Here is a 16277-nt window from a genome sequence, read left to right on the forward strand (position 1 = left end):
TTTTTGGACCTCTTTTGCCATTTGGGTTAGATTATTTTTTAAGGTGTTATTTTCTTCAGTATTTTTTTGGGACTCTTTTAGCAAGCTGTTGACTAGTTTTTCATGATTTTCTTGCATCACTCTCATTTCTCTTCCCGTTTTTCCTCTACTTCTCTTACTTGCTTCTCAAAATCCCTTTTGAGCTCTTCCAAGGCCTGGGACTGATTCATATTCTTCTTGGAGGTTTTGGATGTAGGAGCTTTGACTTTGTTGTCTTCTTCTGGTTGTATGTTTTGATCTTCTTTGTCACCAAAGTAAGATAATATAGTCTGTTTCTTTTTGCGCTGCTTACTCATGATCCCAACCAATTACTTGAGTATTAAACTTTTTATTAAGGTAAGAGTCTGCTTCCAATGTGGAGAATGTACTGTCCCAAGTTTCTGGGGTTTTGTACAGCTGTTTTCAGAGCTACTTCTAGGGACTTGTAAATTTTCAGTTCTTCCAAGGTGCTATGGGGGCAAGGTGTTTCCTCTCCACCGCCACAACAAGCTTCACCACACCAGCACTCCTCCTCACCCCAGGACCGCCCCTCAGAACTGTGACCCAGATCCAAGCACAGTCAAAGCAAGAGATTCCTGCCTCAGCACTGGCAAAGAGATCGCTGCAATCCCCCTCTGATCAGCCACTTGATTCCCCCTCAGTCTGTGGACTGGAAGCTCAGGAGGCAGCCGCCGCCCCAGGCCACACTCAGGACTTGTGGCTGAGACCTAGCTTCTCTCTCACCCTAGTCACAGACTTTTCCCACTGACCTTCCAAGTTGTCTTTGGTCTTTGTGAGTTGAGAAGTCTGGAAACCACCACAGCTGCCTGTGATTCAGTCCTCTGAGGCCTGCTCCAGGTTCACTGCAGCCTGCTCGCACACGCTGCACTGCACTCCTCTACTCGCCCGGCGTGATATACGTTTCCGATCAACCATCCAGGTTGTCTTGGGCTAGAAATTTGTTTCACTCTGTCTTTTTGTGAGTTCTGCTGCTTTGGAATTTGTTTAGAGCCATTTTTTTACAGGTATTTGGAGGGGTTTGGGGGAGAGCTCAAGCAAGTCACTGCTTTTACTCTGCCATCTTGGCTCCGTCCCCCCCAGGATATTTTTAAATGCATAATAAAATACATAGAATTGCAAAGGAATTCAATTATATTGAAATACAATTATCAAAACATTAGAAAAAAAACCAAGATTCAGACCCCTGCTTAAGAACCCCTGCTCTAATCAAATACAATGTTTAATGGCATTACCATGCTATTAAAGTTAAAAGCATATTCTTCCTTTCTATTAACAATCTTTCTTTCCTTTCTAACTTTTTTCAAGGAATATACTTCATAGGGGGTGGTATAGTTTGAGCATCTGTTGCAAAATGTCTTCGTGTCCAAACAAAATGTATGAGTAAATTTTAAAAATACCTGTGACTTAATGAGGTATACAATGAGTGGTATACAGATACAGTAAGAGGTAAAGAAAGCTCCTGATACTGGAGCCCATCCACAGGATAGACCAAAGTTTTGTTGCCTTTGCCACCTTCAGAGGAAGAATTTTGCATAGACCTGAGCATGGTTAAAAGATGCTAAGGTGTGCAATTTTGATTTTGCAGATAACAAATTGAGAATTGAACACCACCATCAAATTCAGATTGTTTTCTTATGAATTCTGAGTTCATTTTCTAAAACAGGGAAACAAACTTTAATAAAGAAATGTATGGCTCTTGAAATTTGAATATAATCATTAATTTTAATTTTTCACAGGAAAATAAACAAGGACCGTTCTGGTCTTTATCATTTTCATTAAAATTTAATTTATAATTTTATTCTCTTACAACACTAATTCCATGAAAGGTTATTGCTATGGTGCTGTGCTGATACAAAATTTATTTAAAATTTATCCTTTATTGATATATGTTTAATGGTTTAGTGAAAATTTGGAAAGTTTGAAATCCAGCTCCTTAATAAAGGGTAAATGCTATAGCCCTTATATGAAATCACAAGATCTCTTCCTATTTCATAAATAACAGATATTATATTGAAAAGGAAATATGAGTATATCAATTAGCAAATTATCTCCTAATTATCCCCAATCTGGTCTGTGTGTTCAGAAGTCCCATACCAACCTGCACTGGCACCTCCTGTTTCATTAAATATCGCATTTTATTGAAGACCTGCTGTTGGAGCTGGTCCCAGGATATGGTTCTATCTTCTCTCATTAGTAAAGGTGGACCAAATCTGTAGAAAGACATAGAGAACTTTCCTTCAATAATATAAAAACCAACCAAATGTAGGAGAGTTCTAATTAATGGAGTGATGTTTGTGTCTCTCAAGCTCTTGCCAATGAAATATTGTCTTTAGCACGTGATAGATATGGCCAATAAATATATTTTGACTGACTGCACAGATACAGGGCAGATGTGTTCACATGTTTTTAATCAAGGGTCTTTTAATCAAGCTATGGAGAAATACTTAGAGAGAAGAGGGCTATAGGTAGATCTTTAAAAGGCTATATGCTTCAATGGCTTTATGATTATCTCAAATGCTTCAGCTTGTATCCTATACATGCCTTCTCCTATGTAAATCATATCCCTGTCCTTCCACAAATCCTAAAAGGAGACCCAAACAATTATTATACTGGTGGCCTTCCTCTAGACATCTTGTAGTGTCTAGAGTTAGTGTCATGTGCTGTGTGTCTGAGACTACATTTGAACTCAGGTCCTCCTGACTTTCCAAGGTCAGAGCTCTATCCACTGTGCCACCTAGCTGCCGCTAGACATCTTGTTATTGCAAGGATACCAGTACAACATATAGATTGTCTATCAGTCATTCCTTGCTCCTGTTATGCAAGCAGTCTCCCTCCTTTTTGTAATACTATATCTCTCTGACGATACCTTTTACATAGTATTTTTATGACATTCTTCATCGGTAACATATTTGTCCACCACTTACAACTATAATTCTTTGCATGACTTGAAATTCCCTAACTTGCAAATATAGCATCATGAGAAGAATACTGTTCCACTGATCAACTTCTTAATGTTTTATTCAGTGCCAGATACTCTGGATGATTATTGTTTTGAGTATAGTTTGAAATTCTGCATTGCTTGGTCCCTTCCTTCCCACTTTTTTTTTCATTATTTCCTTTGAGATTCTTGATCTTTGTTTCCTTTAGACCACCTCAGTTCAGGCTTAGACTATTGCAATAGCATCCTATTTGGTCTCTCCAATCCATACTCCACACATCTGCCAGAGTGACATTCCTAAAACATAGGTCTATTTTATTCCCCTCCTCAATATACTCCAGTGGTACCCTATAACCTCTAGAATGGAATCCAAGGTCCTTTCTTTTTTATTTTAAAGCCCTCCATAGCCTGGCTCCAAACTTCTTTTCTAGTTTTATTATTCATGACTACTCCATGAACACTACAATGTGGTCCAAAGTAGTTTTCTTGCTGTTCCTCACATGTAACCCTGTATTTTCCGTTTCTGCAACTTTTGTACAAGCTGTACCCCGTGTGGGGGAATACATTCTCAACTACTGCCTATTAGAAGCCCTAGTTTTCTCCAAAGTTCAGCTCAAATGCTTTCATAAAAGGCTTCTATTGATCCCTGTAGCTGCTAGTGCCTCATACCTAAGGTGCTTTATATTTACTTTGTATTGGTTTGAATATATTATACATGCTATCTCCCATAACAGTCTGTAAGCTCCTTTTGAGAAGGAACTATTTTTTTTTGTCTTTTTATTCCCAGTGTCTGGAACATAGGCTTGCTGACTGATAGATATTTGAAAATCAATTTGTCATTCTGAAAATTGTGTTGTCTGCAATAGAGGTTTTTTTCTGTATATTCCTGGTCTACTCTAGCTACTCTTCTCTCTTTCCTTACTTTAGTGTCAAATCTACTTTTTCATAAAGCCCACATCAGGACCTGTAATGTTAGAGTACAAATACGGTAGCCCTACTGTCATTGATGGAGAAAGGAGTTTGTAACAGTATTACTGAAAGATCTTTTCTAGATCTGTTTCTTGATAGTTTTATACTGGGTCAAGTATAAGAGAGAAATGGGGCAATGGAGTGGAACTGCCCTGGGCTTAAATTTTACTAGTCAAATTAATGAAAATTCACATTTATAAAGATTTACATAAATTTACCACACATAAATTTATACCATGCTCACTTCTTGTTGTTGTTTTTTACTTAGTCATGTCTGACTTTTCATGACCGTATTTTGGGTTTTCTTGGCAAAGATACTGAAGTGGTCTACCATTTCCTTCTCCAGCTCATTTTACAGATGAGGAAACTAAAGTAAAATGGGTTAAGTGACTTGCCCAGGGTCACACAGCTAGTAAGTGTCCAAGACCAAATTTGAACTTAGGAAGATGAGTCCCCCTGACTTCAGGCCTGGCACTCTACCCGCTGCAACACCTAGTTGCTCTGCAGTTTCATCACAGAATAATAAAACGTTAAAACTTGGGAAGGACTTCTAAGATTGGCTATCTAGTCCGATTTTTCATCTTACAAATGAGACAAATGGAATTTATGGACAAGAAGTGACTAGCCGAAGGCCACACACAAGTATCGCCTAGCATGTGACTTAATTTGCTAAAATTCTGTCTTTTTGGTGTCCCTACCTCAATTGTCATAGCAATAAATGCAAATGTATACATATCAGAAAGAGTTCCAGGAGTAGGATAAAGTAGCCACATCTTACACAGGGTCTTCTTTTAAATACTTTATCTACCCTGAGAGGAGGAAAAGAGATACGTAATCACCTGAGTTAACTGCCAGACAGGTGATTTTGGCAGTGTGAGAAAGGGTTGGAAAAGTAGTATTTATGGAATATCAGTAATGATGGTGTCCAAGTAAGGGAAGGTATATGCTTGAAGTAACCCATGAAGTGGATAGGGTGCTCTGGATACCTAAGGAGAGAGGTACATGGCCAATAATCCTATCTTTTGGAGAAAGTTTGGGGAATTTTTGTACCTCTTTTTCCATTTGGCCAATTCTGCTTTTTAAGGAGTTCAGTGAATTTTTTTGCCTCTTTTACCTTTGATCTATTCTGTTTTTTAAGGTGTTATTTTCTTCAGTATTTTTCTGTGCCTCTTTTACCAAGGTGTTGACTCCTTTTTCATGATTTTCTTGCATCACTCTCATTTCTTTTCTCAATTTTTCTTCTACCTTTCTTATTTTATTTTTAAAATCCTTTTTCAAGTACTTCCAGGAATTCTTTTGGGGCCTAAGACTAATTCACATTTTTCTTTGAGGCTCTGTGATTATTTTGAATTGTTGTCCTTCGAGTTTGTGTTTTGATCTTCCCTGTCACCATAGTAACTTTCTGTGGTCAGGTTCTTTTTTTGTTGTTTGCTTATTTTTCCAGCCTACATTTTGACTTTTAAACTGTATGTTAAAATTGGGCTCTGTACCTGAGGTAGATGGGGCACTGTCCCAAGAGTCAGGTTTTTTGTGTCACTGTTTTCAGAGCTAATACTGGGGGTAGGGAGTGTCATCTATGAGTTTTCAATTCTTCCCAGGTGGTATTATCTAAGACGAAGTGTGGTCACTGCTCTCCTAGCCTGTGCTCTGGTTTGTGAGTGACCACAAGCACTCTTTTCCATGCTGAAATTGTGTCCAGGGTCTCCATTCACGCTGGTGCTCATCTTTGCCCTGGGACTGTGGCAATGCAACAGAGTCCTGCTCCCCATAACAGCAATGGGTTCCCTGTAATCTCCTTCTGACCAGTTGTCTAGCCCATTTACAGTCTGTGGGCTTAGAGCTTTGGAAGCCAAAGCCACCAATTTAGTTGCCCCCAAGGCCTGCTACTGGTTTGCCAGGGCCTGGCCTGAGCTGGCTCAGCCTGTGCTGGACTGCACTCCACTCTCACTCCAGTAAGACAGACCTTTCCTACCATCCTTCTAAGTTGTCTTAGGCTAGAAAATAGTTTCATCCCAACCTTTTGTCGATCCTGCCATTTTAGAATTCCTTTTGAGACGTTGCTTTAATGTATTTTGGAGGGAAATTTGGGGGACTTTAGGGAGGCCCTGTCTTTACTCTGCCATCTTGGGAACTATATTTTTTATGAATTCATTGTAAAAAGTGTAAAAAACAGGATATTGTTTGTTAAAACAACAGCATGGTATCCTGAGTATCCTGATTAGAACTAATTCAAAAATTATGATTTAGAAAATTTTTAGCTTCTTCATAACGTGGTTTGTGTGGAGAGTATCACATTCATAACTTTGACTACCCTTATTATCTGAATGTTATAAATCATTAGAAACAACGGCCCCTATATTTTTACCTTCAAAAATCTCAGATGGGGGGATATAAGAAGTCTGGTTAATATCACCTTCACCTGTTTCACACAAATCTGAAAGGTTTACTGTCCATGTCATTGACCATAAATTGTAGAATATTTCACACCCATTCTCCTGCACTCACATTCTTCCCAAACCATTTAAAACAACTGCAAACAATAAATTATAGGAGAGTGACTGCAGCAGGTGGTTCAAGCCTTGGAAAGATAACAAGCACAGTGACTGATGGTTTCTAACCTTGTAATTCAGAGTGATTTTTTTTTGATGCCACACAAATTCTGGACTTGTATCAAAGGATTTCATCAACAGAACACATGATATTTGGGGGCATGATTTAATGCATCACACTACAGCAAAATGAAACTTGTTTTTTATGCTAAAACTTGTAAATCAAATGTTAATCAGAATTTTTCTTTTCTAAAGTAATCTCTTTAGAGTGAGAAAGAAGTGATCTCCTAACCAAACACCTACATCTTACGTACTGGGATCAATAAATGCAGATAGTGACAGTGTATCTCTGATAGTTCTCCTAAGAGCTTTACACATCTGAATATCTCACTTCTCATAACTGTAAATCAGAAGAAGTAAATTTTTCTTTTTTCTTCAAATACTTTATGACAGCTCTTATGCCTCCCACTCCCCAAGGCTTCTCTTCTCTTCTCTTCTCTTCTCTAGGTTAATATCTCCAGTTCAAAATTTTTCACCATACTGGTTGCCCTTCTCTAAACGCTCTCCAGTTTTTTAATATCCTTCTTAAACTACGCCACCCAGAATTCAGTCTGCCAAAACACATTTACTTATCATCATTAATCCAAGCAGAAGTTTTTATTCCAATTATTTTCTTTGGTTTGCAAAGGGTACCCAGATACTATGCTACATGTTTTGTTAGTTGATGGTTTGAACTTTCCGCAATTGTTTTTCTTCAACTTGTTCATCATTAATTTAGTTTGATACTGTTATTTGATCTGATTTTACTCTTTTCATGACATCAACTCTTTTATTCCATAGCTCTGGTACTTTACAGGTTTATTTCTACATTTAAAAAAAATTAAAATATGATAATTCCCCTTTAAGGTTTTTTTGTGTTTTGTTTTTGCCAACTGCCTTTCTGAAGGCTGTAGTCCACCTGAACTTATAAGAATTGTGTTCTTTTATTAAAGTTTTTATGGCATTTAGATTTACAAAACCTGAAAATCTTTCAGGCGTTGAAGCTAAATATCATGTGATCTCCTGGTCCAGAACAGAAATAATACTGCCATATGCACATCTCAATACTGAACTGCTGCTTTCCTATACAGAGCAATGCTATGATTGAAAATATACCCTATATTCTCTTTTTTGGCTGCCATACACATCATATTGCTGATTCATATTTATCTTGTAGTCCACTAAAACTCCCAGACTTTTTAAAGAATAACTGCTATCTGTTGCTGCCATTTCTACTTACAAAGCAGATTTTTTTGCACCTAAGTGCAAGACTTAATGAATTGTTATTCTATTAGATTCAGCCCAATGCAGAATCTTTAGATTGTCAACATCTTTTTTATTCTATTTTTACTCTATGTTAGCTATTCTGCCCCTATGTTTACCCTCCATTTGTCACCCTTTGTGACATTTCATGAAACATACATCATCTATCCCTACATTTTGGGTAAACCAAGTCATTGGCAAGAATATTAAACAGTAAGGGGCCAACAGAGATATCCTGGGGGTCCTCCACTAGAGGTCTATTGCCACAGTGACTTTGAATTACTAACAACAACTGTTGAAGTGTAGCCATCCAATCAGTTATGAATCCATCAGATTATTTGTTGTCTAATTTAAATGTCCCCTCACCTTCTCCACAAAAAAGGTATGAGATACTTTATCAAAAGCTTGGTTTAAAAATCTAGGTAAACTATAACCACATTACCTAAATCTACTAGTTTAGTAATCCTGTCAAGAAAGGAAATGCGGTTAATCTGGAATGACCTTATGAATTCATGCTGGCTCTGCTTCCTCTTCTGGATGTCAACCATGCCTTTAAATGATCCATTCTCAAATTTTCCTAGCAACTGATGTCAAACTCACTGATCTACATTTTGCTTTCCTTAAAAAAAATGAGGCCATTTGACCATCATCTTGTGCTAACCTCTCCCCTTTGCCATGACCTTTCAAATATCACTGATCACAATCACACCGGCCAGTTCTTTTAGGATCTGAGGATGCGGTTTATCTGGTCCAAGTGACTTGGTCCAAGTGAATTCATCAAATGAAGGCAGGGGTTCTCTTACCACCTCCTTATTTATCTTGAGTATCAGCTTTCTGTTGGCCATTTTTGTTTTCTCACTTCTACCATAAAGGTCATTATTCTTGGCAGAGAAAATAAAAACAAAGACTGTTTCATTCACCCCAAGCAATGGTCCTACTTCCTTCTTGGATTCTCCTTTTTCTCCCAATGTAGTGTGGGATTGGGTAGGGAGAAGCCTTTTTATTGTCCTTCCTTTCCCTTGCTAGTTTCAGGTCATTCTAAGCTTTCTCATTCCTTAGGTTAGTTTTACAGGACCATGACACATTCTCTCTCTCTTTTTTTTTTTTTGCAGGGCAATTGAGGTTAAGTGACTTGCCCAGGGTCACACAGCTAGTAAGTGTCAAGTGTCTGAGGCTGGATTTGAACTTAGGTCCTCCTGACTCCAGGGCTGGTGCTCTATCCAATGTGCCACCACCTAGCTGCCCCCGACACACTCTTATGTTTGTTTTCTGTTACCCTGACTTCATTTCATTTTCTGCACATTTCTTTTAAAAATCTAAGTTGGTTGACAAGTTCCTTGTACATCTACATCTCTCCAGACACATCCCACTTTTTTCTTCTCATTGGAATCATTTCCCTTTGTATCTTCAGAATGTCATTCTTGATTTTCCATCCCTCCTGGACTGACTTCCTCTGATTCATTTTACTCCATGAGATTCTACCTATATTCCTCCACTCTACCCCTTCCTCAATGATCCCAATGTCTGTCAAAAACCATGACTGAATTAAAAGCTATTGTGCCTCTTAACCCAAGAACAAGTGGTCATATCTAAAATCATTGACAGATAGCAGATAGTTGCCATCAATGACAAACATTAACTGGAAGAATTATTCCTTTGTCTTCCATGGACTGAAAAACATCATAGAATCACAGAATTTGAGAGCTGGACAGAACCTTAGTGGTCATGAAGTACAACCCCTACATGAAAAGAATTTCCCACTATGACATACCCAACAAGGGGTCCAGTCTCTGCCTCTATACTTCCAAGATGGAGGATCACACCACCTTTCAAGACAGCCCATTCTACTTTTGGACAGCTCTAATTTTTAGAAAGGATTTTCTGACATAAGCCTAAAGTTACCTGATTTTTCCACCTTTACCTTTTGCTCTTGGTTTTCCTCTCTAGGACCAAACATAGCATTTAATCCTTCTTCTACATATAGCGCTTGACATACTTGAAGACAGCTATCATGATAGTTCCCTGAGTTCTCTCTTCTCCAGGCCAAACATCTCCAATTCTGTCAACTTATCTTTATCATTGTCCTCCTTAAAGCACAGCACCAGATGCTTAAACCACAATGTTCTAGAGAGCTCCGATGAGAATAGAGGATAGTGAGGTTATCAACTCCCTACTCCTGGAGAGGATAGTGAGGTTATCAACTTCCTACTTCCTCTTAATTGAGTTCTTTGTAATCACAAAAAACTGGAAAAAAAAAGTAGATGCCTATGCAATATGGGATCCCATAAACAAGCTATGGAATGTGAAAGTAATGCAATGTTACTCTGCTCTAAGAAATGATGAAGATGATGAATACCAAGAAGAATGGGAAGGCTTATGATGTAAAACGGAGTAAGCCAAACCACTAAAATAATGTATAACAATATAAATGGAAACAAGAACAACTAAATAACTGAACTTGAATGCTTTAAAATTACAAATGATCAAGCTTAGCCCTAAAGAAGAGTTATGAGAAGGCACTACCCTCACCCCTTATTTAGCTACAGTGATGAGGGACTCTGAGTATGGAACACCACATATAATGTCAAACTTTCTGAACATGTTGGATAGGTTGGCTGACCTGTTTTTTTTTTTTTCCTTTTAAAATCCTTTGGGATTATTCTCTGGAAGGGGAAGGTGGGGAGCAACGCACTGGAAAATGTAGGTGACACAGAAAGAAAAAAGATCAATTTAAACATTTTTTCTAGAAATCCAGTACTCCTTTTTTGTATACCACAATATCACTCCACCTAGATACTGCTTCTCAACAAACACCTTTCAAAACCTCTGATGTGAGTCAGTACACTTGCTTTTGCTGGTAGGCTGAATTGCAAGGTGACTTAATGGGAGATTTATTTAACAACTGTGGAACTCAATTCCTTAGATCTTCCAAGAACCAAAACCTATTGCTTCTTCATGCTCTTAGAGCTTCCATCAGGTTTGAGATTAACACACATAATGAGCCAACTAAAAGGAGACAACTAGGACATCCTGAGCATTTCAAATGTGTTTACTTACTAGAACATTCCTAGAGCTTTTCTGTTATACAACTGGTGGCATTAACTTGACAGATACCTGAAAATAAAGTTGTTAAGCAGAACAAGGTTTCTGACAGTCTTAAAAACAGCTCCTTTGAAAAAGGCTAGAAATCTACAGGTTGGCCAAAGAACAAGGATCTTCTGTGTTGGGTGGCCTACATTGGATGTGTCTACATGTTAATTTTTCACACTGCTCTAAGTATAATATATAAATTGCAGGCTACACCCACAATTATTTATATAGAATTTTATCTCATGTAGAATCCTAGTCCTTGCAAAAACAAGCCCAAAATGTCTAAGAATCTCTAAAACTGCTAAGCTGATTTTTAAAAATGAAAAAAAAAAAACTAGAAAGAATTATAACATACCTTTTAGCTTTTTGTCCTGACCCCACCAAATTACAGAGTAGAATTAGCACTTTGCTCCCATTCCCAGAAGGCAAAGATTCAGCTGGTAAGGTAGCCAACTGTGGGAGGTTCTGTCCTATGTGTTTGTTGAACTGAATATTGGAGGGACAACCTAAAAGAAAGAATGAATATAGGAGAATTAAGTTTCTATGTTTATAAGAACTGCTCTACTGGATTTAAGTTCATAGTCATTTCATTCTAGAATTCTGTTTCAAGTATCAAGGAGGCAGTGAAAAAGAATGGTGGATCTAGAGGACAGAGAGAGAGAGAGAGAGAGAGAGAGAGAGAGAGAGAAAGGGAGATATCTTGGATCTGAGGCCCATGAATCACATGATCATGGTCAAGTCACAACTTCTAGGCATTTTAGGATCCTTGGTGATATTTGCATTACCTACCCTCATAAAGTATTAAAAGAAAAGCATATTGTAAACCTGAAAGCATGGTATAAATGTGAACTGCTATTATTATTAGCAAAGTGAGGAGGGGATAGGTATTTACACAACACTTGCTATGTGCCAGATACCGTGCTAAATGCACTGCAAATATTATTTCACTTCACCCAACTTGCAAAGGACCTAGTATGACTACCTGTCATGACACGAACTTCAAAAAGTTAGAAGGCTTTGTTTAATATACAGGAGCATATCAGCTGCAGCATCATTTCTGACTTTTGTCAAATGAAAGAAGAATTAACTTCGTAACCTAATACCTATACTACATACCTTGTATATAAGGAGACAATATCATTAGCTAAGAATAAACAAAGTGCCTCTGTTTGATTGTTGTAGAATTTATATCTGTTTTTAGTTAATGAGATAATGTATACATATATGCATTGCACGTGCGCACACGCACACACACATATATCCCTTGACTGTTTAAACCTGCAAACACTGCATCAAAAGTCCTTCACAATATTGGCCCAACACAAGGTCATCCTAACCCAATTCTCAGGCAGAGTAGAAAGAAGCAATGCAGCTGAGCACTCATCTACAACTCCTCCGAAAAGATCTATTAAATACACAAGGTCAAATCCTGATGGAGAAATCCAGAAAAAGTCAGAGAGAGTCCTTTGTCTGGCCCAGGTTGGCAGAGGAAGACAAGCAGAGCTGTGCAGATATGGAAGATGGGGTCAGGGCAACAGCATGCAGCAAAGCACGAAAACGCCAGTGCTCAGCACACAAGCACAAAAGGAAATCTCAATGGCAAGAGGTGCCAACTGGCAGCTTCATGACCCACTACATAGCCCTGGATCACAGATCTAGAGTAGAATGAGATGGCAACATGTGCACAGCCAGGGCATTAATAGGTTGAGAGGGCCTGGTGGTATACAGATAAAAGAGGAAGTTCAGAAGCCAGCAGCATCAGTGATGTGGTCCAGATCCCCAAGCTCTTAATACAGTCTGACTTCCAGCATCTAGTCCAGCCTGCAAAGAATAATCTAGGCAGGAAACTCATACCAAATGGGAGCCTATAATTCTGTCACATTGAACCAGCAGAGCTTTATGGCTAGCTGATAAGGGCATAAGTCTAGCAGCATGCTACTGTTGCTTAGACACAAGCACAGTCAGGAACTTGCTGGGCTGGGACCAGGAGGTAAGCAATTAGACTTTGCCCTGGATCAGACCCTTTTGGAAGCAATAAAAACTTAAAGGGTCCCTAGCCTACCCCTGAGATACTAGAATAACACAACACTCAATACTCCAAGAAAGCAGTAAAAGGACCAGTCCAGAACTTCCCTCCAAAGTGTGGCAGAACCCAGCCCTAACATCCAGTCCAAAGTCAGAGAGTAGACTGGAAGAATGGACAAACAAAAACAGAACCACATAATTATGTGTTATTATGATGGAACGGATGCTCAAGGCACAAGTGTATCTAGCACCTAAAACATCCACAAACAATGCCTCAGGAAAAAACACAGCTTGGGCACAAATTCAACTAGAATTCCTGGAATCAATGAAGCTTTAGCAATGAAGAGTTATAAAAAAAAATTTAAATGTTTTTGTTAATAAATGAAATAAGAAACCTTGATATAAAAAAATGGAAAAGAAATGTGAACTATGAAAAAAAGAACTGGAAAGGGAATTAACAGCTTGACACATAAGGTACAAAACCTTGCCTGAGCAACAAACTCCCTGAAAATTAAAACGGATCAGGTAGAAGCTAAGAAATATTAAAGCAAAAGTCAAAAGGCTAAAAAAATGGATGAATATGTAAAGCATCTTATAGCAAAAACAACTGACCTGGAAAACCAATAGAGGATTAAAAAAATTAAAAAATCATTGTACTATTTGAATATCATAACCAAAAGAAAAAAAAAGCCTATAAAAGAAAAAAATTCTATTTCTTTCTTTCTTTCTTTCTTTTTGGACAAGGCAACTGGAGTGAAGTGACTTGCCCAGGGTCACACAGTTAGTAAGTGTCTATTATCTGGTCTGAAACCAGATTTGAACTCAGGTCCACCTGACTCCAGGACCAGTGCTCTATCCAATGTGCCCCCTAGCTGCCCCAAAAAATTCTATTTCAAGAAATCTTAAAAGTACCCAGATCTCTTAAAACCACAGGGCAAAGTAGAAATAGAAAGCATCCAACAGTTACCTCTTAAACCCCAAAATGAAAACTCGCATGAATATCCTAGTTAAAATCCAGAGCTTCTAGGTCAACAAAAAATACCACAGGCAGCTGAAAGAAAGAATTCAAACACTGAGGAGCAACAGTTGGAATCACATATGATTTAGCAACTACCATTATAAATCAACAGAGAACTTGGAATACAACATTCCAGAAGGCAAGGTTTTACTTTTACCCAGCAAATGCTACAGAGGCATTTGCTATGGGGGTAGGAGTGTGGAAATAGCTCTTTAATAAAAGAGAGGACTTCTAAACATTCCTGATGAAAAGACCAGAGTTATGGAGAAACTCTCAAGTTCAAACACAGGAGTGAAGAGAAGCATAAAAAGGTTAAAATGAATGAAAAATGTCAAATGCGACCTCAGGCACTTGACACTTACTAGCTGTGTGACCCTGGGCAAGTCACTTAACCCCAACTGCCTCACCAAAAATTCAGCAAAACAGAACAAAACAAACAAAAAAAAGTGAACGAATAATGATAAGGAATTAAAGAAGAATAAATTGCTTACATTTTAATATGGGGAGATGATACATGTGTCACCTCTGAATTCTAGAGGGAGTCTAATTACAGTGAATGCCTGGAAATAGTTCTGTTATGATTTGATAATCTTAAGAGAAGAATGGAAAAAGAGGGTAAGAGGAATACACTGGGGGCTGGGGAAAGAAAAGGAAAGTTAGCAAAAATTATCTCACATCATCAGGGAGTTCAAATAGATATCTATACAAACAAGGAGGAAGGATAGGGGAGCAGGTGACATTTGAACCTCACTCTCCTCTGAACTAGTCAAAAGAGGGAATATAAACACAGTTACTTATAAAAATACATTTCATTTAACAGGGAAATAGGAGGAAATGGGGAGAAGAGGAAATTAGAGGGAAGGTAAGTAGAATAAGGGAAGGATTAGTCCTAAACAACATAAACTCTAAGGATGTACAAAAATATTTATAGATCTTTTTCAAGTGACAAAGAGTGAGAATCTAAGGGGGTGCCCATCAGTTGGGGAATGGCTGAACCAAGTGTGGTTCATACACGTGTTGAAATACTTTTGTGCTTAAAGAGACAATAAAGGGTATGGTTTTGGAGACACCTGGAAAGACTTGAATGAACTGGTACAGAGGGAAGTGAACAAAGCCAGAACAATTAATACTGACAACTGACAACAACATGTTAAAGACAAACAACTCTGAAAGATTACGAACTCTGATCAGTGTACAATTTCATGATAAAACATGTTACCCATCTCCTGATAGTCAGGTAAAGGACTCAGAGTGCAGAATGAGACTTTTTTCTTTTGGACATGACCAGTATAAAAATTTATTTTGCTTGACTATGTATGTTACGGAAGTAATACATATTTTACATATAGTTTATTTAGGGATAATTAGATAGGATCTTTAAACTACAAGTTATAAGTTCATTGTTCACTAAGCTGTTATAAAGTTCACCGGCCTAACCACAAGAATGCTGACCAAAGGACTTCCACTTTTTGGCCCCTAACACCAAACCCAGCGTGGCTGGGATGTCTTGACACGATGTGGAAAGTCCCCCAACTTATTTTTGTACATTTGGACCACCCTCTCTTGCCTAACATGAGGAGGGGCCCATCTTATGACCACTTGGTCATGGAGATGATCCTTGCCAATCCTATGACCACCTGTGCTGATGGATCATTTCTGGCCCTCCTGGAAGGTCAAAGTCAAGTTCTATCAACCAATGAGACTCTGTATTTTACTTTGCCTCTTAAGTGCATCTGGGTATCAAGCCCTAAAACAGTAAGGCCCTGGGAAAGGGGGCATCTCAGATTGTGAGGAAGATCTTTTTCATTTCATTAGAGGAAGCCACAGACTCTTTAATAAAGTGCTACTGGCTCAGAGCTCTGCCTCAGTCTCTTTTATTGTAAACTGGACAATTTTGGAGCCCTTTTCTTTGCTCTCTTTGGGATACAGACCTAGTAGCGGTATTGCTGGGTCAAAAGGTATGCACAGTTTGATAGGCCTTGGGCAATAGTTGCAAGTTGTTCTCCAGAATGGTTGGGCCAAATTCACAACTCCACCAACAGTGCATCGGTGCACCTATTTTTCTCACATCCCCTCAGAGTGGAATTTCTTAAAAACAAAACTGAATAATCAGGGAGGCCAACAGAAGGAAGGGGCCTAAGAGTTGAGGTGGATATGGATTAGTAGGTGGGCAGTGATAACAGAGCAAAAATTGTTTTTCTGAATCATAGAAATAAGGGGAAGAAGAGGTGCTAATCACAGGAATAGGGAAATTATCAGTTGAATAAAACTACCCAGGGTCCCTTTTTTCTCTCAAGATACAAGGGAACAAGAGGTAGAGGCCAGTAAATACCTTTTCATAAAATCC

The 16277-nt window shown here is 38.4% G+C and overlaps 1 protein-coding gene across 5 annotated transcripts in view; it reads right to left on the reverse strand.

The window, feature by feature from the left end:
* The window catches only part of USP43 (ubiquitin specific peptidase 43), a 134339-nt gene that overhangs the window by 67139 nt on the left and 50923 nt on the right, over nucleotides 1-16277 (reverse strand). For all 5 annotated transcript variants that reach the window (XM_027857017.1, XM_027857015.1, XM_027857016.1 and 2 more), the window contains exons 7-8: nucleotides 11243-11393; nucleotides 2138-2249 (exon numbers count right to left, since the gene is read on the reverse strand). In XM_027857017.1, the coding sequence (XP_027712818.1) occupies nucleotides 2138-2249; nucleotides 11243-11393 (263 nt within the window). The remainder of the gene's footprint in view (nucleotides 1-2137; nucleotides 2250-11242; nucleotides 11394-16277) is intronic.

This window comes from Vombatus ursinus, unplaced genomic scaffold, assembly GCF_900497805.2.
Source record: "Vombatus ursinus unplaced genomic scaffold, bare-nosed wombat genome assembly UNPS02011916.1, whole genome shotgun sequence".
In the NCBI taxonomy this organism is placed as follows: domain Eukaryota; kingdom Metazoa; phylum Chordata; class Mammalia; order Diprotodontia; family Vombatidae; genus Vombatus; species Vombatus ursinus.